Raw genomic sequence first — 27,816 nt, forward strand, 5'->3', positions numbered from 1 at the left:
TCTACTCAATTAAAACTGAAACATTTATTCTTTCTAACAACCACACAAAGAATCCTTTAGTTTCAACAAAAGAATATGACCTTTACAGCCATGTGTGAAAACCAAACTGTCAAAAACATTGAATTTTAGTGGCATGACATTTGAAACACAACCCACGATAAAACTGAAAACTATGTCACCTTTAAAATGTCTTCCACACAATAGAGTGCAGAAAAATTGAAATATTTGTTCTTCACATGAGCTGAAAACTTCCTTGACAAAAGTACATATCAACACAACTGAGGAAATAACAAATATTTGAACATATTGGATAAGTTATGTTACTCATGATTATCAAGCATAAATAATTAACTCCATTAACTGGACAATATAGAAACCCGCGGCAAGGAAAACCTAGTCGATAAACTCTTCATTCCCAGCAAAATAATTTCACTGCATCTCCTGTATATTTTTCCTAAATTTTCATACACGACAGAATGTATTCCATACGAGACAATGAGATGTTATCAGTTCCATTGTATAATCATCTGGAACTCTAAATTGTTAATAAGGCCTAGAGCCTTGTCAAATAATGACAGTTCCAAGTTGAAATTTTGGAAAAAGTAAGAAATATGTTTTTTTCAGAAATAAACTCAAATTAAACAAAATCAGTTTCCCTGCTGCGGAGTTTCCGTCATTGACCATTGTGTGTTTCCGACTGTTTGAAGTGACAAGTTACGGCAGAGCTCGGAGAAGAGATTGCCACACTGTTCCTACGTTTATGTTGATCTAACGCGTGCTGACGCCACCACTCCTAACCATCTTCCTCCTAACTCAATCTCATACTCACGATTTCTTTTGGCCAACAGTTTGCAATTGTCACAATCCTAAAAGCGCCCACAAATCCTAACACCAAATCGTGAATTAATTTTTTGGGCTGGCAAAAGGTTTCCTTTTCAATAAAAACGTCTTGTCATTCATACGACTAATAACTATTCTCTCCCTCCGTTTTTTGCGAAAACCAACCTGAGAGAGGCAATACAGATTGGTAAATAGATTGTGTTAATCAATACGATGGAGGGACCCTGTGCAGGAATCTCGTCCTATGAAGGCATGCGGACGTCAATAAAAATGCAACTTGATGACCAGTAGGCGATTAAGTCAGGTTGGTCCTTCTTAAAGACGCAGCCAACAATACCATGAGAGTGTGGCAGCTGCCAGTGAAATACTTCGTAACAATGGAAATTGAAGAAGGGCTGAGAAAGTTCAATGCCGACTAACAAGTCGCTAATGCTGTCTGAGATGACCAATTAAGATGCTATTGACCAATGAATTCAGCCAACACCTCCAAATCGTAAAAAGATTATTCCATGTACACTGCTGGCCCAAGTGGTCGTAGTGTTATTTAACCATATTGGGGAGTGGGGACTTTCCCACACCCAAATGACTAACATGTCTCCCAGAAACTTGACTCGCAGGCCAAGGTCCGACAGTTCGAAACAATCATTGGTTGAAGATGCTGATGAGAAAATAGCAAAGCAGCTGATGGGGAGAATCTTGCCTTTGTTAGATCAGATGTTTATCAGAACAACCATAATTACTCCACAGGGGAGGGAATAAGTGGGGAGGAGGGGGAGAGTGTGGCTGGACATTTTTAAAGTTATGGTTTTAAAGTCTAATTGAATGAATGAGTATGGTTTCATGCCGCTTTCAGCAATTTTCCATCCATATCTGTGTGACACCAAGAACGGGTTTCACATATATTAACGACTACCCTTTCGAATGTTGTTAGGAGTGAGTGAGTGAGTTCTTACCAAGTTCTTATTTAAACAGAAAGTAGAGTAGGAGATAATTGCATTAACTTTGAAGAACAAAGATGAAAACTGACCTCTCACCCTCAGTCAGGAACTAATCATTCAAACCAGAGAGAGACAAAAAACTAGACCAGGCCTACCACCCTTCACAACACTAGACCAGGCCTACCTCCCTTCACAACACTAGACCAGACCTACCTCCCTTCACAACACTAGACCAGACCTACCTCCCTTCACAACACTAGACCAGGCCTACCACCCTTCACAACACTAGACCAGGCCTACCACCCTTCACAACACTAGACCAGGCCTACCACCCTTCACAACACTAGACCAGGCCTACCACCCTTCACAACACTAGACCAGGCCTACCACCCTTCACAACACTAGACCAGGCCTACCACCCTTCACAACACTAGACCAGGCCTTCCACAACAGTAGACCAGGCCTTCCACAACAGTAGACCAGGCCTACCACCCTTCACAACACAAGACCAGGCCTACCTCCATGAAAGCAGCATAAATACCAGTACTTGATGTCAAAGATCAAATTTAAACAAAAATAAACTGTTTACTTCAGTGCCATGATCGTATCTTTAGCTACTTGAAATCCTTCTGACACGAGTTTCAAATATCGACTTTTAACTGGTGCCAAAGTGAGTTGGGGTTTACATTTGCCTTTTAAAATTACTTGAATCATATCACAGCTTACCATCTATGGTGATATGGGAGACAATTACTGCCATGGTGGATCCCAAAAGAGGGATATGGTGCTGCCTGACCAACAATCGCATGAAGGGTCAATCTGGACCAAGGCCCATAACCAACAAAGCAGGGTAGAAAAGGGAAACAACTCTGCACAAGGGTCAAGTTTTGTGCTGACCTATACCACTGGTCAGTGACACCCCACCCCACCCCACCCCACCCCACCCCACCACCCCCAACCTTAAAAACCTAAGAGCAACATATTAAACTACAACTGCTGAGGACAGGATGGTGCCACAAGCTCCCTAATCTATTTGCCTGTTGACTGGGGGAAAGAGGGAGAAAAGGAAAGTTCCAGCATGTGAATCTCCATCAATATCTCAGAAAGACTGTAATGAATATATTGCATAAAAGTTTTTAAATTTAGAATAAAACTAAACTTAACATAATATATGCATCTTCAAGACATTACAAATATGTTATATAATATTTAAAAATTCCCCAGGACAAAGTAATCAGCAGCATTCAACAAGGACATATAAATCTAAACTCTTGAAAAAAAATGGTCTGAAAAATTAATAAAAAAGAAATAGCTTCTCTATATTGTTGGTGCCAACGAACATGTCCAAAACTGACCAAATGCAAAATCCAAATGAGTACTCACCTCTCTATATTGTTGTGTGCTAACATCTGCTGTTCCCCGTTGGGGTAGTTGCGAGTAGAGTAGGTGTCCGAGAGTCCGCTGCGACTGTGGGGACTGGCCATGTCCAAACCACGCGTGCTCGGCACTGACCCTGACCTTGGAACGGTGCGCGGGAATCGTGGCTGCATGTCGCCTGAAAACGAGCATCATAAACGCTTTATCAATAGGACACGAAAGTGGCTATTTGACCTTTTTTGACAGAAGCAAATCAATCAATCAATCAATCTGTATTTAATCTGTAAGCCACTCACTGCTGCACTGTCGTTCGTCTTATTACACATGCTTTAATAGGCATGCCGAATCGGCGGCTCAAGGGGGGAAATCATTCCTTGATTCTATCCCATTACTTAAAACTTGATTTCTTCAGAGCACCACAAGTTAAGCACAATTATCGTCCCCGATCCTGCGGACACTTCAACCAAGTTGAGAAGATTTTTCACACAAGGCGTTTCCATATAGATGAGCCAATTACATCAATTGGTAGCAAAGACTTGGTAAACTCTATCAACACTTTCAAGAAGCATAATTAATCTTTTACACTTCATAATTTGGCATGCCTTTGATTTAAATGAGTAATATTATTATCACTGACAATTTCGTTTGAAATAGAAAACTTCCAGTTTTACAAGGGCTAAACATTCAAAAAGAACATGAAGTTAACTGAACATAATAATTAGAAGGGAAATATTATCATATAAAACCTTGTTAGATTTCATAGGAAATAACAGACATTTGATATCTGATGTGAAAATGAAAAGTACGACCGAAATACATTTTTGTTCAGTCACATTAGTAGAAATGAGATGTCAAATCAAATCACCAAAGCATGATTCTGGAAAATAATTGGGTAATCATCTTTGAAATAAACACCAATTATTTCATTATCTACATCTTATATGCAAGCAAGTGGGCTAATAAAGAGATAAGCATTTACATGTTACAATAAGACCACCCTCAGTAATGAAATTGACAATTCTCTTTGATAAAGACAACTGTCGTCACATATCATCGCGTAGGGAGGTTTTCATCAATAATTGATTTAACTGCCCAGAAATAATGAAATATGAGATACTGATTGACAGAAATAGACGGGTTCAATTCTACGACCAATTTGATCGTGATTCAGAAGGGAATTAAAAAAGTCAAATTTTACAACCCTCTCTTAATCAACATAACTTGGTGAAACATTATGCAAATTGTTGCACATTTCTATGTAACTGTAGTCCTTCATTAATAATTCACAGTCACTATCAAATTATGGTGAACTTTTCGTGGGTCAATGCAGTGAAATGTCAAACCATGGCAACTACACCGTCTTCATGAACAAGAGTTGTGATGAAACTGCTTTTGATGAAGTAGAGAAAATAAATACAGAAGACCAGTGAAGACCATTTCACACCGATTTCACTCAATATTAGATATTGATATTACCTCCAAAATACATTAACATTGACTTTAAGAAACAACACTCCCAGATAGTTTGAGATATCTTTGATCAACAAAGATGAAAACTGATCTGACTTTCAGTTAATTATTCAAAACCAGAAATTCTATTAAGATTCACTGATAGAGAATATTACTCCAGGTGGCTATAGATGCATGCAAGTTTCTTTTGTTTGTTTTTTTAACACCCTTTTAAGGGTCTTATTACACAAACATAATATTGTGTGACATATTGTGTCTACCAAGTGATTTAAAAAAGATATGTCAAAGTTCATATTTTGTAGACGCTGAGAAACATCAACAAAAACTTAAATACTAATGTCACATCAAATAGTAAACTTTTCACAAACTATCAAAAAGATCTACATATGATCAAATTTATTGAAACTGATTTGCCTTTCGTAATTACTGGATCTACTAGCATCAGTCTTCACATCCACAACTTTTTGAATTTCTGAACAATTGACTTGGCTTTGCATGTGTTTGTCATGGATGCCACCTGTGGGGCAGGATATGCTCACAGTTTCATGAACACAGGATGTCATTACATTTTAATAGATCTGTGTCACTTTCACTTCTGCGATCATCAAGAACAATAATGAAATGTCAATATAAGGTTCCTCAGATGAGCGGAATTCAACTTTAAATGGCACCTAGTCTCACTGAACAGGCAGGCCGAACAATTTGATCCAAGTTCCTCAGACAACACTTAACCTATCTCAAAGTTTATCACATATAGCAACCTAACAGTCAAGGATAACACTAATTACACAGACAATGTCTAAGTTTCAGACAAGGCACTTCATGCCATGGCTAGAATAGGCTGGAAATAACCCATTCAATTTGACAGTTACACTTTTCCCACAAGTCATAAAAACAATAAAGAGTGATACATTTAATAACTGATACGTACATCTCACATCCCACACCGACTAGACTGTCCCTACAGTTCGGGCATGAATGACATGATCGACATATCAATGACACTTGATCACACAGATCACGTGCCGTCTCCAGCTCCTTCTCAAACATCTAAATCCTCCAAATTGTCCACATGTCATCTTTCTGAGCATATTGCCAAGATGAGCCACTAGGCCGCAGGGCAATTTGGGTGTCATAGCTATCATTACCAGCGACAACCAAACAGGGTGCCATGTTATCTTCTAACAACCTCCATCGACAGTGCATGGCTTGGATATTGCTTCATTCTGGATCTACGATCAAATGTTTATTGGTTCCTGTAAACAGTTATGAATCCCTCATACAGCAATGTTTTCATATGACTGATACTGATTTTTCATTGACTCGCCTTTACAAAGTGGACGTGGAAGAAAAGAAAAATGGTTGGCTCAGTCATTGCAATTTGCTGTGTTTAGAGTTGTGCCCCTTGGGCACGCCAGAACCCTATGATTGTGGGTCTAGAGCCCGGGTCACACGGATTATGTTTCTAGGTTTGTCATACCATACCCATGCTGGTGGGTTTCACCGAAGTGGTAAACGTCTGAGACCTGCATCACTTCGGGCTTTCCTCACACATTTCTCTCACTCCAAAACATTTGCTCTTCAAAAAGTGTGGTACACAAAGTATGTGATCTTGACTACCAGTTGTCAGACTTCCATCATGGGGAAGCCTCAGTCTGAGAGAGTGGATTTGAATTCTGGATGGGACGCCAACCCCGGAAAGTACTAGAATTTATACTTGACATGGTGAGGTGAGATGAAATGGGGTTAAACATTGCGTCCAAGATTTTTGCACTTATATAGCGACGTGCATGCACGTGTGTGTGTGTGTGTGGCTGCTTGTACTAGTCCGGACTGATGCCGATTTATAGTGCTAGCTTACTGAGATACCATGCCGCAGTATACTGACTCTGAGCCGACCAGTCCTTGTTTTAGCCCCTTAATGCCGAGCGCCAGACAGGGTAACAGCAAGTACCATCTTTTAACGTCATTTGGTATGACGCGGCCGGGGATTGAACTCCGGACCTTCCGCTCTCCAGGCGGACTACTTGACATGGAAAGTGTAATCCTAAAAATAACATATGAGACATTTGCTCTTGTGTACACCAACACTTTAAAAAATAATAATTAGGAAATTACTGTCAACTTTCTGTCAGCAGGGTGACCAAAACATTTTCTGACCAATTTAAAGTTGAAACAGATCAACACATTTGCGTGGATTGATGCTCATGATATCATTCACTGGATTGTCTGTTCCAGACTCGATTATTAACAGACCACCGTCATGGAGCAGGAATATTGCTGAGTGCAGCTTTAAACAAGAAACAAACAAAACAAAAAAACATTATAAATTAATGCACCCGGTGTTTGGGAAAAGGTGAGTGTATCCTGCCCCACCCGTGGAACCCGCCTTGTGCATGATACACAAACACAGCCACAACTAGCCTCCACTCTCGTGACATATTGCCCTGTGTATATAAAAAACACATAGAAATCTACTCACTGACTTAATGCCATGGACTCCTGTCTACCTTACGGTTTCAAGTTGCTGAGGATCAAGATGTATCATCTTTTCATCACTTACAAAGTAATTTTATTTTCCTTGCGCTAACATTCAAAGATTCTTCTGAGCCACAGAGTAAGGTCATTGAAAACTATTTGTGAGGCTATTTCCATTCCATCCTTAAACAAATTGTAAATCAATATTCAAGGTCACCTGGTGGTGAGAGATGGAACTAATAACAATTCCCACAATCCTTTGATAAATCCGAGATACATAGTGTACATCGTGCCGTTAGTTTCAATTTGCAGTAGTAACTGGTGTTTTATCAAAAAATCTATCTCTTGCTGCCAGAGCGGAATAGGAATTACGTGTCAACAAGCAAACAAACTCGTTCCTTTTCCTCTAATTGGACACGTTAATGTGCCATAAATCTCCGCATCACTACCAACAAACAGAAAATTGGTCATATTTCTGGATAGAGATATCACTGAAATATTTCATCAGGATTAAACCTCAATTCAAGCCATTCCTAAAGCAGTATTCATGACATGGGAATGGACTAAAACAGAAAACAATCTTGCCACTTAGATCTGTCTTACTGCACAGCTCCAGTAAGTAGGACGAGGATGGGGATGACTGGATATCGCTTGCACACAGATCTGCTGTCTGAATGGTAAAGGACTACATGACTCGACTTAACAACTTATGCTTCGGGGAGTCTTCTTTTCAGAGTGAAACAGAATTATTATTTTTCAAAATATACCACACCACTTTTGATAGGGATATTCTTTGTTTCCATGATACACAAAAATGATTCTCATAATGTCAAATGCATATTTAAACAGACTGACTTATCTGATTATCCCTATAAGACGTTGAGTAGTATATGCTTATTTGTTGATAAGGTAACCCTATTTTACAAAAATGAAAGTTAGGTTAGAATACTTAGCAGCAGCACAGAAACATGATGGTGTTGGACACCCAAGGATAATCTTCCCAAGCTACCATATGAAGAACTGAACCCACATTAGTAGCCTGACAAGCAAACACCTAACCACATGGCTACCAGCTGGTCCCAAACTCAGGGGATAAAGTAACACTATTTTCTAAAAGCTGAGCTGATTTTTGTAAGATGGCTGATAAAACCTAAACAGACTGACAAAAGTATGCCAATAATTTTCGTAGCCATAAAACCTCCACAGAGCTAACAGATGGCAGCAAAAGACCGTAGTGAAAGCATTCTCTCTGCCGATCCACATCACAACCATACCAGCCTCATCGTCTTGCCAAAAGAAAAGGTCTCAAGTTTTTCGTCATTATTTTGCAATTATCTCCACTCTGACAGTCCTACAATGTAGCTGGCCCCAACTCTACGACGCCAGCCAGAATTCAAACAAGACTGAAATGCCAGTGAAAGACCATGCCTTCATAATATACAGACCAGGTCTCGGAAAGCACAAACTGTGCACTGCCGTGGTTATTTTGGACTGCAAGATAGAATACTTTAATCTTATGTTACAAACGGCAGACACGCCATTGGGCCAGACAACTGCCTCAGCATGTTTTTTCTGCATATTTGAAATCTCACAAGGGGTCAGTAGGATGAGACGGGGATAAGTTTGGAACCAGCTTTCTCAAACTATTATTTCTGAGAATTTACGAAGCCTCAATGGGGGTATCAGTGTCAAGAAGGGCCATGTACAACATGGTAAACAGCAGTGAGGGGAAGTCTTCCGAGGGTTAGTGATAATGCTTGGGGTATTCCAGGAAACAATAGAATCGATTTGGTGCCAGCAGTACAATTTGGAATGGTCATCAATGATTGCTTAGTATAAAAAGGTAGTTGACACAACAATTGGAACTTCTTCACAATTTTCAATAACAGTTGGAAATTTCTCAAACCAATTTGACCACATCAGGTGTATATTGCCAATCAAACCCATTCTTAATATTAACGACTTAACGGAAATAATTAAAAAAATTATTTGGATTTCTAACAGCGGGAAAAGAAAAGAAACCTATGTGTCGTGCCTGATCTCCCATACAGATTGCTTGGGATTTTTAACTTTCAAATCTCAGCTTTGTTTATTGATTTTTCAAATCAGAATTGATTGGAAATAAACTTAGCTATCATTGAGCATTATAAACCCCTCCCAGGTGAGTTATTGGACACTCACTAGGCATGGAGTTCAATGACTTTTTTATCATGGAGATAAGATTGACTTTTAACCCGTAAATACAGACACAATGAGAAAGTCGGAGAAACCTTCTAAATGAAATTGAGAGAGGGACGTAACTTAACCAGGGTTTAAACTGAACGTAAAATTAGATCTCACCAACAGATCCAGTAATTCGACAAGGATTTAAAACATTGATTTCATACAAAAACAGAAACGTAGAAAAATACAGTCCTTAATGCTACGTAATTATTTTTCTACTTCTAGTTACATCTTTTTATACTTAATCAAGAAAGTGATCATGGAGCAGGATAGACCTGAGGAAGGATTCAGACGGGACACCAGGAGTCACTGATTTTCAATTATTTTACGTCACAACCTCTCACTTCATGCTTTTCAATTTGTAAAAAAAATACTAAATCAAAGCTTACCAAGTTCTTATTTAAACAGAAAGTAGAGTAGGAGATAGACGACTCACTGTATTCCCTTATATTATAGGAAGTGTGCGATGGTAAGTGACTGAGCTGGGACAATTTGTGAACAAACAGTATTTTGGTGATATTACAACTGACTGCAACAAATATGACTCTCCGATAATTGTATTAACTTTGAAGAACAAAAATGAAAACTGACCTCTCACCCTTAGTCAGGTACTAATCATTCAAACCCAACAGAGATGAGTGAGTGAGTGAGTGAGTGAGTGAGTGAGTGATAGTGCTGCTTTGAACAGTATCTCGATTATATCACGGTGTGCTACCTTGTGGAATGAAAGCCTAAACTAAGAATGATAATTATTAAATCCTGGCATAGCTAAGGGAAGCAACTCTGCACAAAAAACAGTGGCAACATAGATGACAGGGTAAGACAAGAAAAGTGAAAGGTGGTTGAACTAAACAGAACAAAACCCATGCAAGAGAGAACACCAGAACAACAATCTCCTTATCTATATCCCTGAGAGTAAATCTCAATGGTGTTCATTGTTGCTGTGTGGAGTGAGTGAGGGATCAGCTGCACCATCCCCCTGCAGCCACAGTTGGACAAGAGCCATGAGCTGCACACTGGGGGGTATCATGTCTTTGTCCCATTAACCAAAGCGATCTCTACACAAGGACCATTGTATTTGTTTGTTTATTTGTTGTTTAACGACGCACTCAGCAATATTCCAGCTATATGACGGCGGTCTGTTAATAACTGAGTCTCGACCAGACAATTCAGTGATTGACATCATGAACATCAATCCACGCAATTGGGATCAATGACATGCATCAACCAAGTCAGCGAGTCTGACCACCTGATCCCGTTTGTCACCTTTTACAACAAGCATAGTCGCCTGTTACAGCAAACATGGGTTGCTGAAGACCTAGTCTACCCCAGATCTCCACGGTGCTCGGAATGTTGTAAGCCTTTACTAAAGTACTGGAGTTCTGATCATCGTGAGAAAAGGCCTGGCCCTTCAGCATGATAGACTGATGTGACCCCTGAATGAAGCAATTTTACAGTTATATCTGGCTTCTGATTGTTCTACACTTGAGAAGCAAAACCAAACCAAACAAAACATACTTGCAAAGAAATTTACAAAAATTAATCGCATATAGTCATCACCAGACAATTTGAATTTGACACAATCAAAATTGATGTTCCAATGAGATCAGTTTCACTTTTGGAGAAAAACACAAAATTAATATCTTACAGATTCCCAGGATTTATCTTTGCAAAAAACGTCGGTGATAAAACTCTTAAACCCAATATCTATCTGTAAATCTTCCGAACTTCTAAAACAAATTATTACAATATTCAATACTTGAGGTTGTTTGAAAAAACATGAAAGGTTTTGACAGTGAGTGAGATCATGACAGAACACGTCAATATCAGGAAATTAACTCAGACGACAAAAAAGAGGATGATGTGATATAGGGACATCAAACAGCAACAAGCCATAAAGGACGAGGTACTCACTTGCATCCAAATACGCTGCAAGAAGGAAAACGTAGAAGGAATATTAATATCAACGACAACAAATATTTCATGGTGAAATCGACGCTGATCAATACTAGAGGTCCTGTAATCGACATTTATTACCAACCAGGAGAGTAATACCTCATAATATTGGCACCAACAGCTTTTTAGATTTGATTCTAAATTGAGTTTTGATTGTAGAACATCCAGAAAACATTAATTTCCAAGAAGTTTTAAAGAAACATTGCCAGCCTCATCAGTCAAGTCTGGTTTTTTTTGTCTACAGAATGATTTATGGCTTGCAGAATTTCATAGCACTCGGAGTTCCACTATGAAAGTTCTACTAAAATGTATTCACAGTGGACATTATGATGCTTGAAGTATAGTAACGTTTTTCCCTCGGACAATCAATTTAACTTTGTAATTGAAACCGATGGATCCCTTATGAAAATCGTTTTTCTCTGCACTTAACACTCTCTGACACTTCATCAGATCAGAATGAAGGTGTTGTCAGAATATTTTATGAAACACTTAGGATCTGCACTGATATTTTTTCTACCTTGATCAAACATGGTTATTTCCTTTTCTTAACCATCATTTGTAAAACTACATGTACCGTGATTGCCTTTCAATTGAGTATTCTTAGTTTTCTGGTGATAAACCCAGAATTCATTTTGCACTTCAAACTACACTTTTTCTTTAAATAATGGACCAACTCGCCAAGTTTGACCAAGTGGAGAATTTAATTTCACAAAAGCGGAATGCACTTGAGAGAAGTGGAGATTTGTGTCGGGGAACTTCAGTGAAATGTACAATGGCAATTTCATATCTGAATGAAATTGACAAACATCACAACACGTCATTAACCTCCTAATGATGTTTCCCTGTCATGAAGTTAATATCTTGAGATGTGAACTGCTTCAAAGAGAACACTTAACTTACGATTACCCTGGTGACTTGTACAACAAACTGGTTATCAACCACCAAGGCAGCATGTACATTTCTCCCACATCGGAAATCTTAGTGCTTGTTGATTTCAAGCCTTTCGTTATCAAGGTCAAGTTTACAAATAAAATTCACTCTTTGATAGAAATTCACCCTCAGTCTTATAGTGATCTTGTGAAGATAATTCTAATATGTACTGGGTAACCCGAAACCTCACAACAAAAGTGCCATGGAACATGTTTGGTAGGCTTGCACAAGTCTCTAATGCAATACAATTGTTTTTAGTTTGAATTATAATTTCTTGATTATATAAATAATAACAAATTGTCCCTATAAAAGACTGCCGTCCATGTGGTCAGCTATCGAAACTTGCCTATAATAAGGATAGAATTACAATACATCCATGGACGTATCATTCAGTACAGACTTGGACAAAGGCTGGATGTTTGGCTGAAAGATCTCTACACTGCGAGTTGAACATCCCATGACAGATAATGTATCCATCTTTTGAAACTGACTAAAAGTGAATGAGTGAGTGAGTTTGGTTTTACGCCTCTTTTAGCAATATTCCAGCAATATCACGGCAGGGGGACACCAGAAATGGGCTTCACACATTGTACCCATGTCGGGATTCGAACCCGGCTCTTCAGCGTGACGAGCGAACGCTTTAACCACTAGGCTACCCAACCGCCCCTAAACTGACTAAAAGCATTACTAGAGGGATATACATATTTTTGGGCATGACACTGTGTTACCCTTACAATGCATGTTTCAATTAGTCACCAGGACAATGCAATATACTGAGGTTTGCTTGATCTTCTATTGTTTGACACAGGAGATGTAGCAGAACTATTGCCTGTACAACTGTGAATGGGTAGTTGACAGAGAAGAGAACCTCTGTTGAAAATCTTACATTGTGTTTGTTTGTTTAACCTGCACTCAGCAATATCCCAGCTATATGACGGCAGTCTGTAGTGATTGATATCATGAGCATCGATCGACGTAATAGGGATACGATGACATGCATCAACCAAGTCAGTGAATCTGTCCATCTGATCCCGTTCGTCGCTTCTTATGGCAAAAATGGGTTGCTGAAGACCAATTCTAACCAGGTCTTCACAGTGTATGTACTTGGGGAGCAGAATGTGGTGTTGGTAAGCTTAATGAGTTCTTCAACACAATGTGATGTCATGAACAAGATTGTGTGTGGGTAACTACTGGGCTATCTATGCTTCTGCTCCACACACCAGACGTGAAGATACAATATTCTAACACAGGAAGTTCTCTATAATAGACCTTGGAGACCCCCTTTAAGAACTGTAGGCATCAAGCACAGTCTTGATCTATTCACCCAAGGTGAGATGTGGAGATTGTTACATGATGGGTTATGGGTTAAGGGGCTCACAATTTGATGTTTTTTTTTTTTTTAAATCATCTGTGTTTTAGATTTAGTTGGAAAAAAGTAATGACAACTGTTCAATGAATTGTTAAAAAGAAACTCATTTGACTCCTCTTTTTAGAGAAAAACATCAAAGATCATTTTGAGGTGTGGATAGCACCACCTTAGCACAAAGACCAATTTATGGATAGCACTAATTAAGCACTGAGATCCTATTGAGGTATGGATATCACTAACCTAGCACTAAGATCACACTGAGGTATGGATAGCACTAACTTAGCACTAAGATCATACTGCTTTGTGAATACCACTAACCTAGCACAAAGATCATATTGCTATATGGATAGTACTAACTTAGCACTAAGATCATATTGGGGTATGAACAGCACTAACTTAGCACTAAGATCATACTGCTTTATGGATAGCACTAACTTAGCACTAGACACTGTTAGCATGGTGCCACAAAACATGGTGCCATTCCTTCATCAACCATCTCTGTTATTAGTAACATTTAGATAAAACTTCAATCACTAGAATAAACATCAAACCATACATACCAGGTGCAAATACACCCCCAGGAGTATTTTGGACCATATACGGAAGGTCTGGGTCCCCCTCTCCGTCAGAGAACTGTTGGCGTCGACAACAGGTGTCTATATCAGAGTAGTTTCCCCTCTGTGAGGGGCCGAAGGATTTCTGACGAGGCAGTCCGGGACTGCGTTGTGGAATGTCTTCGATGGGTGGGGGCGGCGGTGGGGGTAGCGTTGGGGGAGGTAGGGGTACGGAACCTGCAACAGAACCTGTGAAAGTGAGTCCTCTGACATGGAGATACTGTAGTTATGTAAATAAACAACAAGCCGTCACTGGACGGCTACCTGCATCTCCATATCTGTAACAAGGAAAATATACACAAATTTCATCGTTTATTTGCACTGGTATTCCTCAGGACATATCATATCACCAAAGTTATTTCAGTATGTTTGAACCATTCATTCTTCCATCTATCCATTCTTCCCCTTTTTTCAACCATCTGTCAATTAATAAATCTGCACTTTGTCCTTCTTCCATCATTGTATCCATTATATTTGTCAATCCTTCCTTTCCTGTGTCCTTTCTTTGTTTTTTTTGTCCATGAATATGAAAACCTAAACTCAAAGCTGAGTCATCCAAGTTTGACACAAGTGCCGACATCAGACCAAACAGCAGACAAGACTACCAGGATGAGGAAGGCAGATTGTCTAAAAGAACATACCACGATAAAGTATTCACAAGATAGAACTGTATATTTTCTTTGTGTCAACCTTTGTCTGCCTTACACCTCTTCTTTATTCAGCCACTCAACTCCATCCATCCATCCATTCACCTGAACCAACCACATGGACCCTCCAAAATGTTTTGCTCTCCCAGATGGCAATTAAGGTGAAACATTAGCCAGTGCTGGACAAATGCTACGATGCAACATCGCCCATCAGTAAATTACATGGAGAGAGAGATAGCTATACTGACATTCAGGTGAGGTGCTTCATACATGTCTCACAAGGCTTTGAAGCCGGTAGGAGTTACACACTAACATTAACACCTGCACGGTGCATTATGGGATACCATATGTTCAGGAAAGCCTTTCTGGAAGTTAGGCGAGAGAATGGTCTATAAACACACGATGGTTCTAAGGAAGGTAGTCCTGGATGTTTTTCACTTCTCAGACAATGATGGTCATTAGCAAGAGCTCTGAATCCCAATACAAAACCAGAACAGAGACGTGGAAAGCCACAAGATCCGTCGGCCCATTTCATTCTCTTTGTGTTAAGAACATGAAGGTACTGTAATGTTTTCCTTAAATGATTTTTTAATGTCTGGGATTGGAAAATGGCTGATCACATGCTACGGTTAAGTTGTTCATCAATGAGAACAACATGCAAAGATATTCTACTCATACAAACTGACATTTAAACTTTTTGTTGTAAAATTTACTTTACAGAATTGTGAGTAAGTGAGTGAGTGAGTGAGTGAGTGAAAGTGAGGTTGACGCCGCTTTTAACAGTATTCCAGTTATATCGCAGCATGTCAGCTTAATGTGGAAGGAAAGCCTGAAGTGATGCAGGTATCAGACGTTTACCACTTTGATGAAACCCACGAGCGCGGGTATGATGCTGACCGACCTAGGTTTCTGGCGTGCCCAGGGGACGCAACTCCGCACAGCGAATCACGGCACCTTGGACAACTGGGCCACCCGTGCCCCCTTTCAGAATTGTGACAACTCTTAACAGCGTTAATGACAGCCAAGAAACAGGAGTTATGGCAGTGATGTAAAAGGGGTAGGATATTCACAGGAATTAATTACTTTTCAGATGTGTAACAAATTATAAAACAATAAAGACACAAAGTAAGAGCAAGATGTTTTTATAAATATTTGTTGATAAAAGTTTTATGAATGAAGAAATGGCAGAGATAATTTCTTGGAACAATATTCTTAATCTCAGCCGAGCAATCAATCACATATGCATCACAGAAGCACATCTGCAATAGACATGCAATGAACGACCAGGAGATACTAAAGTCACCGTCACTGATGGCAACACAACTGATGGACAGATTACCCAGCAGCTAACCAACTCTCCATCTCCCCCTACCACCTGTGTCCATCATGTAATGTTTCAAAATCTTTCAAGTGTTTGATTTGATGAGCAAATTTCATGCGTGCCTTCACTGGGCATGACTCATAGCAGACAACGAGGAATGGGGAGGCAAGTCGTCCATTTTGTTCACGGGTGACACGACCCCTACGCAGGCATGACACCATTCTCTTTGGGTTTGATACATAAAATATGAACAATATCCGTCAAAATTGCAAGTGGATATTTTCTCTGAGGACGCATTTTGTAATTGATTTCACAACTTTTTTTGACAACTCCCTTTCAGCAAGGGTGGTGATGGGGACATGACATGAAGGATTGCATACACTTTACCCCTAAATTAATTCCCTCACAATAAAACAATGAGAATTATTCAAACTCGTGACTCATAAACAGCAATATTCATCATCGTATACCCATCCCCACAAAATATTCCATTTCATTGACACTGCTTCAAATGAAACGAATACGATTAATTCACAACATATTTCACAAAAGGTGAAAGTGGAAAAGATTAATTGAGGTTGATATTTTTTTGAAAGTAAAAGAACTCATTTAACAAATTTAATGAAGAAATAAATTTAAAAAATATTTCCCATTCTAAATCTAGCTCATAAAATTCATCAAAATTTGAAAATATGAATTTTCATGTTTTCATAAGCTTATCAATCATCTCCTTCAATTAACACTTTCAACCCTAACTCTTGCATAGTCAACTAAAATGATGATGGTCACAGACAAATAACACAAAAAGCAGTTAAAGCAGCAAAAGCAAAGAAATATATATTAATCATAATTTTACTTATGATATATCGCCATCATCACGTAAGGGAGATAACTCTTTTTACATGATATTCTGACTTTGCGTATCATTTTACCCAATTATATTCCATGGCAAACAAGATTAAGATGTTTGCTGTGAATTTCTTACTGCACATTAAAAATTTGGACATAAAATGACGTAGCTGAATGTCTCATCTTCCAACAAGAAGGACAAGTTGATGACGACAGAGTGCAGACTCTACTTCCAGGGTAAGGTGCAGCTGTGTATCATAATCATTCACTAACTTTGGTAAACTAAGGATTGAAAAAATATTGGCCTACTTTATTCATCTGTGAACAAAGAAAAGTCACGATATCACAAATGCAGGGTTTCCATGATGCAGACATGTGCGTCCAGAATGCACAAATTGGAATGGACACAGAAAAAAACACACATTGCAGCCCGCATATAATAGATTCATTGTACCTAATTCTTGACAGAGGTTCTGTCAATAAAGTAATTATCAAACCTTTCACTACACTACATGATTTCATTACTTTACAGGGCCCTCATATTTCTTGTAGGGACCCTTGAAATTAATTGTTGGGGGTCCCCTGTACCCCTAGATTTGTAGGTAACCCACTGCGAATGTATTGTCACGTCAGTGGTCCTGCTGTAGTTCCAGGGCCTCGTTCCACAAAGTGATCTCAGCGCTACGATTATTATAAATATATGTATATGTCTGTTTGAGTATGGGAGCTACGATCGTCTGAGCACTAAGATCGCTTTGTGGAACGGGGCACTGGACAATAGGGTGGTAACTTGTGTTGTGTCTTTAATGAGTGAGTGAGTGAGTGAGTGAGTGAGTATGGTTTTACGCCGCTTTTAGCAATATTCCAGCAATATCAAGGCGGGGGACACCAGAAATGGGCTTCACACATTGTACCCATGTCGGGAATCGAACCCGGGTCTTCGGCGTGACGATTGAACGCTCTAACCACTAGGCTACCCGACCGCCCCATCTTTAGCTTAAACCGATACATATGCAAGGAAGTTGTGATGGTGTCCCTATGGGTACGTTCAAGAGTTCTCAAGCCATTGTTAGTATGATTGAAACCTGTTTACCGAATCTGTTTGATTGGGTATCAATTCCTTTCATGTTGATCTTCCATTCATCATCCTCATCTTACTAACAAGTCCATACCTTATTGCAACAATGCATATAGTTAGAGCCCAACTGGCTAACATTCATTCAATAAGCAGAGAAGACTTAACCTGGCAAGAAACTTATAATTGGAAAGAAGATAACAGTTTCTAATAATTTTCAAATAAAACTTTTATCGGTAGTCTCACATACCAGTCAGGGCAAGGTACAGAGCACACCTTGAATGGTGATTCCTATTGGTATCGAGGTGCCCATTGTGCTAAAAGTGTTCAAGCCTTAAGTATTAATGTTGTGGCATCTCACAACAGATAGGAGAATGGAAGTCAGTAATGCCAGCTCATATTGGAAATCATCACAATTAACGATTTTTTAGTTTATTTCAACGTGAGAGAATTATTCATGATAAATTAGCACCGGAAATGGGCAGATTTTCGGTCCTGATGGGGAAAATATTCATCAAAGTTGTCCAGACGAATACACACGGAGAAGGGACTGCAGCCAATGGTGAAATAGGCGTGAAACTCGGTGAAATAGACGAGCCACTGGAGTTTGTGTAATTGCGGACAGCTTGGCATCAGAACACAGGTTAAATTGACAGAAGGCAGGGGAAATATGGTCACTTAGTCAAGCAGTGACCCAAGTTCTGCAGACCGAAATTTGATTACTTGTGAGAGATTTCAAGCTGTCATCAACTCATCACATTTATTTTTTTCCTCGAAATGTACAATCAATCAACTTCATCTGAAACGCACATCTTGATGACCCTCGGCAACAATGATAAGCTCCCAGCAGCTCATAATATGAGGTGTCAGGATATCTTTGCACCTCGGTCAAGGAAATGGCCAGCGGTCATCTCAGGAGACTCGCGATGGCTGGCCCAACATACATATATCACAAACTGCTACCAGAGGGCGTTACATCAGATCAATAACTCGCAGCACTGTTGAGAAAGTCATTAAGCAAATTTCAAGACGGAGTGTTGGTAATCTCACTGAATCTACCCAACGTTACATACCTCACACAGAAGAACTACAAAGGAATTCCCATCAAATTGACATATTCTCCCTATTTCCCTACCCTCATCAATTTAAATGATATACAGAAATCAACCAAATATCATTAGAGCATGGCATGGTGCCCCCAGGGAGGACATTTCCAGAATCTGAAATTCTTCCCTTACATTAAATCTAGTCAGGGTAGGGAGTTTGCCAACAACCAGCTTGCTCTCAACTCCATGGGGAGATTCCAGTACCATAGATGTCATCTTCTATTACCGCAACACTGCCGTCCGAATACGGCCCAGGATATTGATATATACATACAGGAATAGAGGCTCTCCCTTGTGATGCATAGACTAACATTAATAGCGTTTTTATTTACTTCGCTCCTTCAATTTGAAATGTCAGGATCTTGAATTGATGATGTGTATTCTTTACATCTGTCCCAAACGTTCAACAAATGGGAGAATATATCTACAAAATTTTACATTTTCAATCATTGAAGCAGAAATCAATGTCAATGTACTGAAAACAATTTCATTGGTGATTTAAGTTTCACCTATGATTACAAATTCAGCTATGTTTAAAATTTGGCTATGATTACAATTTCAGGCATTGGTACATTGGTGCTGACATGACAGTACAGACGGACAGACAGACAGACAGAGAGATTTCATGAACATATTATGGGCTTAAAGCTGAGATCCATTGTGGATTTGAAACTTGAGCCTACTACTTCAGTCCCTCAACAGCAGATAATTATCTGTGTTTTCTTAATTACAATATGATCAGTTATTTGGGAAGGCTTTGAGTATTAATATTTTCAAATAAATACACTTCAAGTGATTCCAGGGTATTTTATTGGCTAACCAAGCAATGAAGGTTATGACAATCTGTAAGTTTCCATGTTACAAATGTTCTTCAGTTTGGATGAACACACAGCCAGTTGATCTTGGAGGACACCCGGAACAGATGTAGGTAGTATGCATTTACCAGAAACCCCCAAGCACATGTGCCTGAGCCGATTAACTGGGGACAATCTGAGATATGAACCCACAATCATAGGATCCTACCATGGTCAAGGGAAACAATTCTACACATCAGACCATTTGGGCTCATATCACAATTGTATCACATCATTCACAGTTCAAAAGATATCTTGAACATTATAATCATGGGACGTCTGAGATACAAGCCCAACAGATCCTATCATTGCTGAGAGAAACAACTCACCACATCTTCAAACCAACAGGCACACACGCCTTCTATAGAATACAACAACTGCAACATCTCATTCCCAGTTAAAAACTGTCCTATCTACCCAATCAGCTTGTGACATAAAGTAGTATTTTGACATAAAGTTCCAAGATCAGCCACACTGGTATTGTCAATAAATTGATGACTAAATATCATGCCAAGAGCTGTTCGACAACGTGGCATTTCCCTGGCCAGGTCACCTCTCACAGTCCACATATCCGATGTTACCAGGCAATCTACAGCAATAAAAAATCTATAACACCACATTAATCCATTAGCTAGAAAGCTATCACCAAAATCGCTCTAAAACAAAATAAAGTCGTCAATAACGATAATTATTGCTGTGGCAAAGGATTACTCTGTATAACAGCCTTATCAACTCCATCATGGTCTTCGACGTTGTCTCCCGAAGATGAGTCTTTTTAAACAATAAATACCGGAGAAAGTGGCCTGATTTACAATGATTGATCTTATTTCTCGATCAGCATGCAGAGCAATTAGCAATGTCGCAACTCTATAATCAATTTCAAACTGATATAAAATGACACCGATTAGAATACAAAGAAAACCTATTTGACGGACTTGACCTTAGGGATAATTTCATTTAAGGAAAAATGAACCACAGACATATATACAAATCATAACAATAACCTAACTGATGGTGAGACCTCACAGGTCTTCTTGCTAACCTTATACACCAAACAATCAATCGATACAAGCATGATTCAACAAGTAATAACATATTGATGTATTTCTTTTGAAATGAACCATATTATTTTAATCTAAATCAAGGCAGATAAATCTATGAAGACAGAAATGAAACAATGAGTGAGTGAGTGAGTGAGTGAGTGAGTGAGTGAGTGAGTGAGTGAGTGAGTTGGGTTTAATGCCACTTTGAACGGTATTCCAGTATACACATAGTAATATCACGTTGTGTCAGCTTGATGTGGGAGGATGATAGCCTGAAGTGATTCAGGTCTCAGACCTTTACCAATGAAGGACGAAAGGATGGCATGAAGGATTGAAAAATGGAAGAATGAACAAAAAAAAACTGAGTCTGTAATCAATCCCATCATATTTTTTTTAGGTTTTACATGACAAAAGGAAATTAAAATTCTCATCTGGTTCTAAAAAATATGTTAATCACCAGCTTTCAACTTTTAACTCAGCTGCAAAAAATAAGAATTGGTACTGTGTTAAGTCCGTCCTTTTCGTTGGTGCCACATTACCCAGGTGAGCTATCTGTACAGCAGCTCCATGCCAGTCCCCACAAAGTAGTACCTGTCAGGGACTCAGCTCATTAACGTTAGACAGAATATAAAACATTTCCCAAAATAACGGATATTTCCTCTCGGTTTAGGCCAACCTACTCAAGAAAATAACAGGCTTGTGGGTAAGCTCTTGCGAATATCAAGTATTCTTCAGTGTGATGGAGCATTGGGGCTTGATGACTTTTTATTTGAAGTGGTAGAACCCGGCTCAATAGACTGAAAGACACCCAAACCACATTTCTAATACTGTTTCCTATTTTTCCCCTCGAAAGAAAATTTATAAATAATAATCTGAGATTAGAAACGCTGTGGCTGAAGAGTAAGTTATTCTTGAGAAAAGATGAATATTGACACAGTATTTGCTGTGTGAAGAGCATGTGAGAGATAGAGACTTGTTTGTGATCAATATTTATATCTAATATTCAAAAGATGCATGAAATTCTTCTTCCCACTCAAGAAAGGAAAACCTAATATATTTATTAACCTCCAGGCATATGAGTTTACTTAGTAATAGACTCAGGGATTTAAGGACAGTAATCTTTGCTTATTGGAATTATTTTCATATATAAAATTCTCTGAACTAATTAGCGTAGTACACAAGGATGGTAAAGTGTTCAAAGATTTCAATGCAAATTTCAACTTAAATAACCACAAATATGTAAGTTTTACCCATAATAAAATCAAATAAGAAACAGCATTAAAATCTTATAAAGGTTTTCAATGATAACAGCAAAATAAGCAAGGGAACTATTTAAAAAGGGAAATTTATCATTATTTTTCATTTTTCAGTGATTCAGAGATACAAAATCTATATGATACTGCGAAACCAATATTAATATATTATTATCAACCAATCATAATGAGCCAAGTCATTTAGTGCAGGACTTACACACGGAAGCAGCCAGTTGTCATAGGAAAATGTTTTAGCAAGGATGCAATTTGGGCATTTTTGATATCATTGGTTGACTCCAGCAAATGATAGCATGTTGTCAAGGTAACAGTGTAATTACGTCTATATTATACCATGGGACTAAGATTACTTGCACGACCCCAATTTCCTGTCAATGAGAAAAAGAGGGGGAATCCCTAGTCGCCTGCAGACTTAAAATTTTCTACGGGCACGAAAAAGGCGACTTGGTGTCTCTGAAACCTCATGGATACTACACCCTGGCCGATAGGAGCATAAACCTGCCAAACTACAAGATGGATAGCCATAACCAGTTCAAGACCATTATTTATCAGGATAGCAATTACGTCCTAACTGAGTGCTACACGGAGCCGGACTGTTATGATCAGCACAATCAATAGTGATCTCCGCAAACTGTAGCATCCTGGCTCTACATACAGGGGACACTTTTGAATAAGCATTCTTAAAATCTGCCTTTTTCCCTTAACCCCATCAGCGAAATATAAAACATTCCCCACGACAAAATCTCCGGCAATCCAGCACAGCTAAGGGACACAATTGATCCTCGACTTTGTGCCTCTATCCAGGCTCAAATTCCGCCCGGTTATCGCAAGTTTGACTGCATCTTAAATCCATGAAACATCAAAAATCAGTTTAGCTGGTAAAAATCAATGACATAAAGCTAAGCAGGTCCTGTAATGATAGTACAGACTGAGGAAGGCCTGTCGAGTAAAGGCCTCCATTCTGAAATTTTAGACGAAACAAGTTTAAATAATAATTCCTTTTTCATTGATTCAAATTTTGCACCAATTGATTATGATCACGGTTTGATCTGGGCTGACCAAATCTGATTTGACCACGGTTTGGTGACGGGTTTGAAGGCCATGCAGGGCTGGTCTCCATCAAACACCAGGGCTAATCTAATTGTGGAAAGCTGACGGGCGAATAGTACCAACCTTGTCTTGGTATGGGAAATACTTGTTGGGTCACTGGCATAAGGGGTTTGGCATTGTGTTACAGAAGTGTGATGCCATATATATATATATATATATATATATTGTACCTGGACACTACTGGGTGCATCTGTCTTATCTGTCGGAATTAGCAATATTCCATCCATATCAGAGTGAGTGAGTGAGTGAGTGAGTGAATGAGTGAGTTGGGTTTAACGCCACAGTATTCCAGTTATATCGCAGCGTGTCAGCTTATTGTAGGAGGAAAGCCTGAAGTGATGCAGGTCTAAGTTGTTTACCACTTCCGTGAAACCCACAAACATGGGTATGGTGCTGACAAACCTAGAAACATAATCGAGGTGAACAAGGATTCGAACTGACAATCATAGGATTCTGGCGTGCCCAAGGGACGCAACTCTGCACAGCAAATTGTGGCGCCTTAGATGACTGGGCCCCTCGTGCCCCCCATCTATATCAGAGAACTGCCTCAATGAAAGGGACTTCACATATTGTACCCGTTTGGCAAATCTAACACATGGGTCTTCAGCGTGACAAGCCAGCCCCTTTACTACTGGTGCCATAGATTCAATAGGTAGGTCAAGAGATATTTTATTCTGGGCATAAACAACAGATTAAAGAACCAAATACTTCCATTTTGTTTGCATATTAGACATCAATATATTATCAAAACCATTACTTTGTTCTACATATTAGACATGACCCTTTCTTGGATTGGAGAAATTAATTAGAGTCTATAGATTATGGAAATAATTTGATCTTTACCCAAACTTCTCGTAGTAAATGATGACAGGAGAAGGTAAAAGAAATAATCAGCAATAAATTACTTTCATCTTGTCTCTTATTACACATGATGGATAATAAAGTGTACCATTTCATGATTGTAATATCATCATTGATTAATCATATGAATTGTTATTACTTCAATGGATTGCTGAAAAAAATAGTAATAATTCTCTTCACTTAATCTCTTCAAATTTCATTTCAGGACAGTGAACAATATTACAAAGGGTCATTTATTTCAAGTCTCAAGTACTTGACCTTTCCATTGTAACAAGTTATTCTCTAAGACAAAGCAACTTGCAACAAAGGAATTGTTTTTGAAACTGAAACCATTTAGACTTTATGTTGGCTGGCGTATCAGGCTGGTTCAGCAACGTCTCTGCACTTGAGTCAAGTCATGTGAAAAGAACATATGTAAATAAGCAAATCTGACAGCCCCTGGAAAGGAAGGGCAAGAAAACTTGAAAAGTGGAGTCTGTTCAGGGACGCTGGTGATGTCTGAAGTGCACATGTACATCTTTTGCTTTGTTTGTTGTTTAACTCTGCAATATTCCAGCTATATGACTGCGGTCTGTAAATAGTCGAGTCATGACCAGACAATCCAGTGATTGACATGTACATCGGTCTACACAATTGGTTGGTTGGTTGGTTTGTTGTTTAACGCCACCCTCAGCAATATTCCAGCTATATGATGGCGGTCTGTAAATAATCGAGTCTGGACCAGACAATCCAGTGATTGATATCATGAGCATTGATCCACGCAATTGGGATCAAACATGCATCAACCAAGTGAGCGAGCCTGACCACCCGATCCCGTTAGTCGCCTTTTACGACAAGCATGGGTTGCTGAGGACCAATTCTACCCCGGAATCTTCACGGGTCCTACACTATTGGTATACGATGACAAGCATCAATGACATCAGTGAATTTGACCACCTGATCCCGTTAGTCGCCTCTTATGACAAGCATAGGTTGCTGAAGACCTATTCTCTACCTGGATCAACATGGGTCACATGTACATCTACACCTTGACTAACATTTAGTTCCAGAAATGAAGTTATCGTATTTAAAATATATATATCTACAAAATACAAAATAAAATTCTAGAGCTGAGCCAATCTCGACTTGCCAAATCATTCTAGACTTGACTTGAATTCACATAACTGGCAGATGTAGAGTGAGTGAGTGAGTTGAGTCATCTTTAATGCCACCTTAAACAGCATTCCAGTTTTATCACAACATGTCAGCTAAATGTGGGAGAAAAGTTTGAAAGTGATGAGGGTCCAACGAACACAGGTTTAGTGCTGACAAACCTAGAAACATAATTTGGGCGAACTGGGGTTCAAACCCCCAATCACAGGTTTCTGTCGTGCCCAAGGGATACAACTACTGGGCCACCCATGTTCCTGGTAGATGCAATACTGACAAGACATGACACAAAAACAACACAAGTACTTAAATGACTCCTTATTAGAAACAATATCTGTAGAACGACTGCAAAATATTTAAATGCATTTGAATTTTTTTCTATCTTTGTAAAATATTCAATTCAAACATATCAATACTGTAGCTTTGTCTGATGATGAGTACATTAGTACAATTCATAACTCTAAATAATGCCCAGTTATTTTAAATCTATTGAAATTTCTTATTTCACTTTGACAATAATTCAAATAAATGGTTGTGAAAAATATTATCCAAATCTTCTATGGATGAAATTTAATTCTGTAAAAATTGTAGTAAGGAGAATTCCAAAAATTCCTATCAAACAGATTTAAAAAATATATTCCCAACTGACATAACTCCCCACTCCAAATTAGCAGCCGCGATGCTAAAAAACCCTAACATTTTATTAAAACTGTGTCGCCAGGAGTCTAAACGTTTACATGGAGACCTAAATGCTTCTTTCAAGCTTAAACTGCAACAATCTCCACAGTTGTCTAATAGGTGCCATACCCACACCACTTCCAACACCTGTTACTATGTACTGAAGCAATTAACATGTGCTGCAACTGATATTTCCGTCATTTTGGATCTCCGCACAACGGCACAGATCGTAAACTGTTTCACCCAGATAGGGCAAATGGGTACTCATATCATCCAGAATTGTATTTCCTCTCCGATGAACTGATTCCTAAAACCATCTGTTTTCAAAAAGGTTTTGCATGTTTTGTGATCTGAAACCCATCATTTTGTTCCGAGGGTCAAGACAGTTCCCAGCAGCTAATCCATGTTGCATGTTACAGAGGATACAGCGTAGGCGGTGGAATAAGAGACGAGAGATTTCTTCCTTAAATCTCCATGAATCCATCCCCTATCGCTTTCACAGAATTACATGTCAGAATGAAAAAGAATACTTAATATTCCTTGCTAAACTGATGAAAAAGATATTAAACTACATTTATCAGAGATAAATCTCGACAGATGAGTACACTACATGTATTTTTCATTGATTCACATGTTAAATGGATAATTAAGAGAGATAAACTATGATTTTGTGATTCATCACCCAACAGATTATAAAAAAAGCTCAATTAAAAAAATACATTAAGGTATAATTTCAAGCTTGGCAATAGTGCTGCATTAGTCGAACCGAATCAGTGTGGAACTATTTCCATGTCATGAATGGCGTAGTACTTGTATGATGTGAGAACTGTTCACAGCTGTGAGGGTGATACATGACACATGTAAGGCGGCAACACACGATACATCAGATCACCACAACCCATTGCTGACTTTCTCATTACATTTTTGCACTGTCACCTGCTACTCTCAGGCCGACTTGTGTTTTGAGATTTGGGGGTTCAACTTTCCACATCTGATGCACATGGAAAGAGCAATGGCTGATTCAAATCAAATCTAGGATTGGAATTTGAAAACACCCTACAATTGTGTTTGGCTAAAGAAAATTAAAAACAGCAGCCTTGTACAATGTCACATAGCATGAAAATACCATGACAGGCTTAAAAAGTTGCACCCAAAATAGCGTATTCAAACCCTTTGTTTTCAGAACACTTCAACCACTAACCTATCCTGCTATGGTTATACACCACTAGAAGCAATATTTAAGTAATAAAACCAATAATACCTGTATGTGGAATCAAACCTGGGTTTGGGACTTAACTCGCCAACATTTTAACCACTACCCTACTTTAACAACACATTTTCTTCTCTATTTTCAGGACTGTGTACAAACACAAGCCATACCTCCTCCATATCCTGAAACTTTTGCCTCTCAAGATCAGCGACTTGGACTAACAACATCAGGGTGTGCTTGATCAAACTTGTCTTGTATAATCCACAGAAACTTGCAATACTCTTTAACAGGTAGACAACGATAGGCGTGAAATTGCAGAGAGCAACAGTCAGCCTTTTTCTCAAGAAATTGTGTTCAAAGATAACAGACATGTAATCAAATTTCCCCCATCAGTCGTAATGCGGGGTCAAGAGAGCAGAAAGCAAATGAAGACTTGACTCTATAAAT

At 38.9% G+C, this 27,816-nt stretch overlaps 1 protein-coding gene across 14 annotated transcripts in view; it reads right to left on the reverse strand.

Moving 5' to 3' along the window:
• The window catches only part of LOC124148126 (teneurin-m-like), a 393,541-nt gene that overhangs the window by 77,262 nt on the left and 288,463 nt on the right, over positions 1-27,816 (reverse strand). For 13 of the 14 annotated variants that reach the window (XM_046519084.2, XM_046519082.2, XM_048387911.1 and 10 more), the window contains 3 exons: positions 14,142-14,372; positions 11,241-11,255; positions 3,162-3,333 (listed from right to left, as the gene is read on the reverse strand). In XM_046519084.2, coding sequence (XP_046375040.1) covers positions 3,162-3,333; positions 11,241-11,255; positions 14,142-14,372 — 418 coding nt within the window. The remainder of the gene's footprint in view (positions 1-3,161; positions 3,334-11,240; positions 11,256-14,141; positions 14,373-27,816) is intronic. The other variant, XM_048387909.1, reaches the window with a different exon arrangement.

The sequence above is a fragment of the Haliotis rufescens genome, unplaced genomic scaffold (genome assembly GCF_023055435.1).
Source record: "Haliotis rufescens isolate VD_foot unplaced genomic scaffold, xgHalRufe1.0.p SCAF_7, whole genome shotgun sequence".
NCBI classification, from domain to species: Eukaryota; Metazoa; Mollusca; class Gastropoda; order Lepetellida; family Haliotidae; genus Haliotis; species Haliotis rufescens.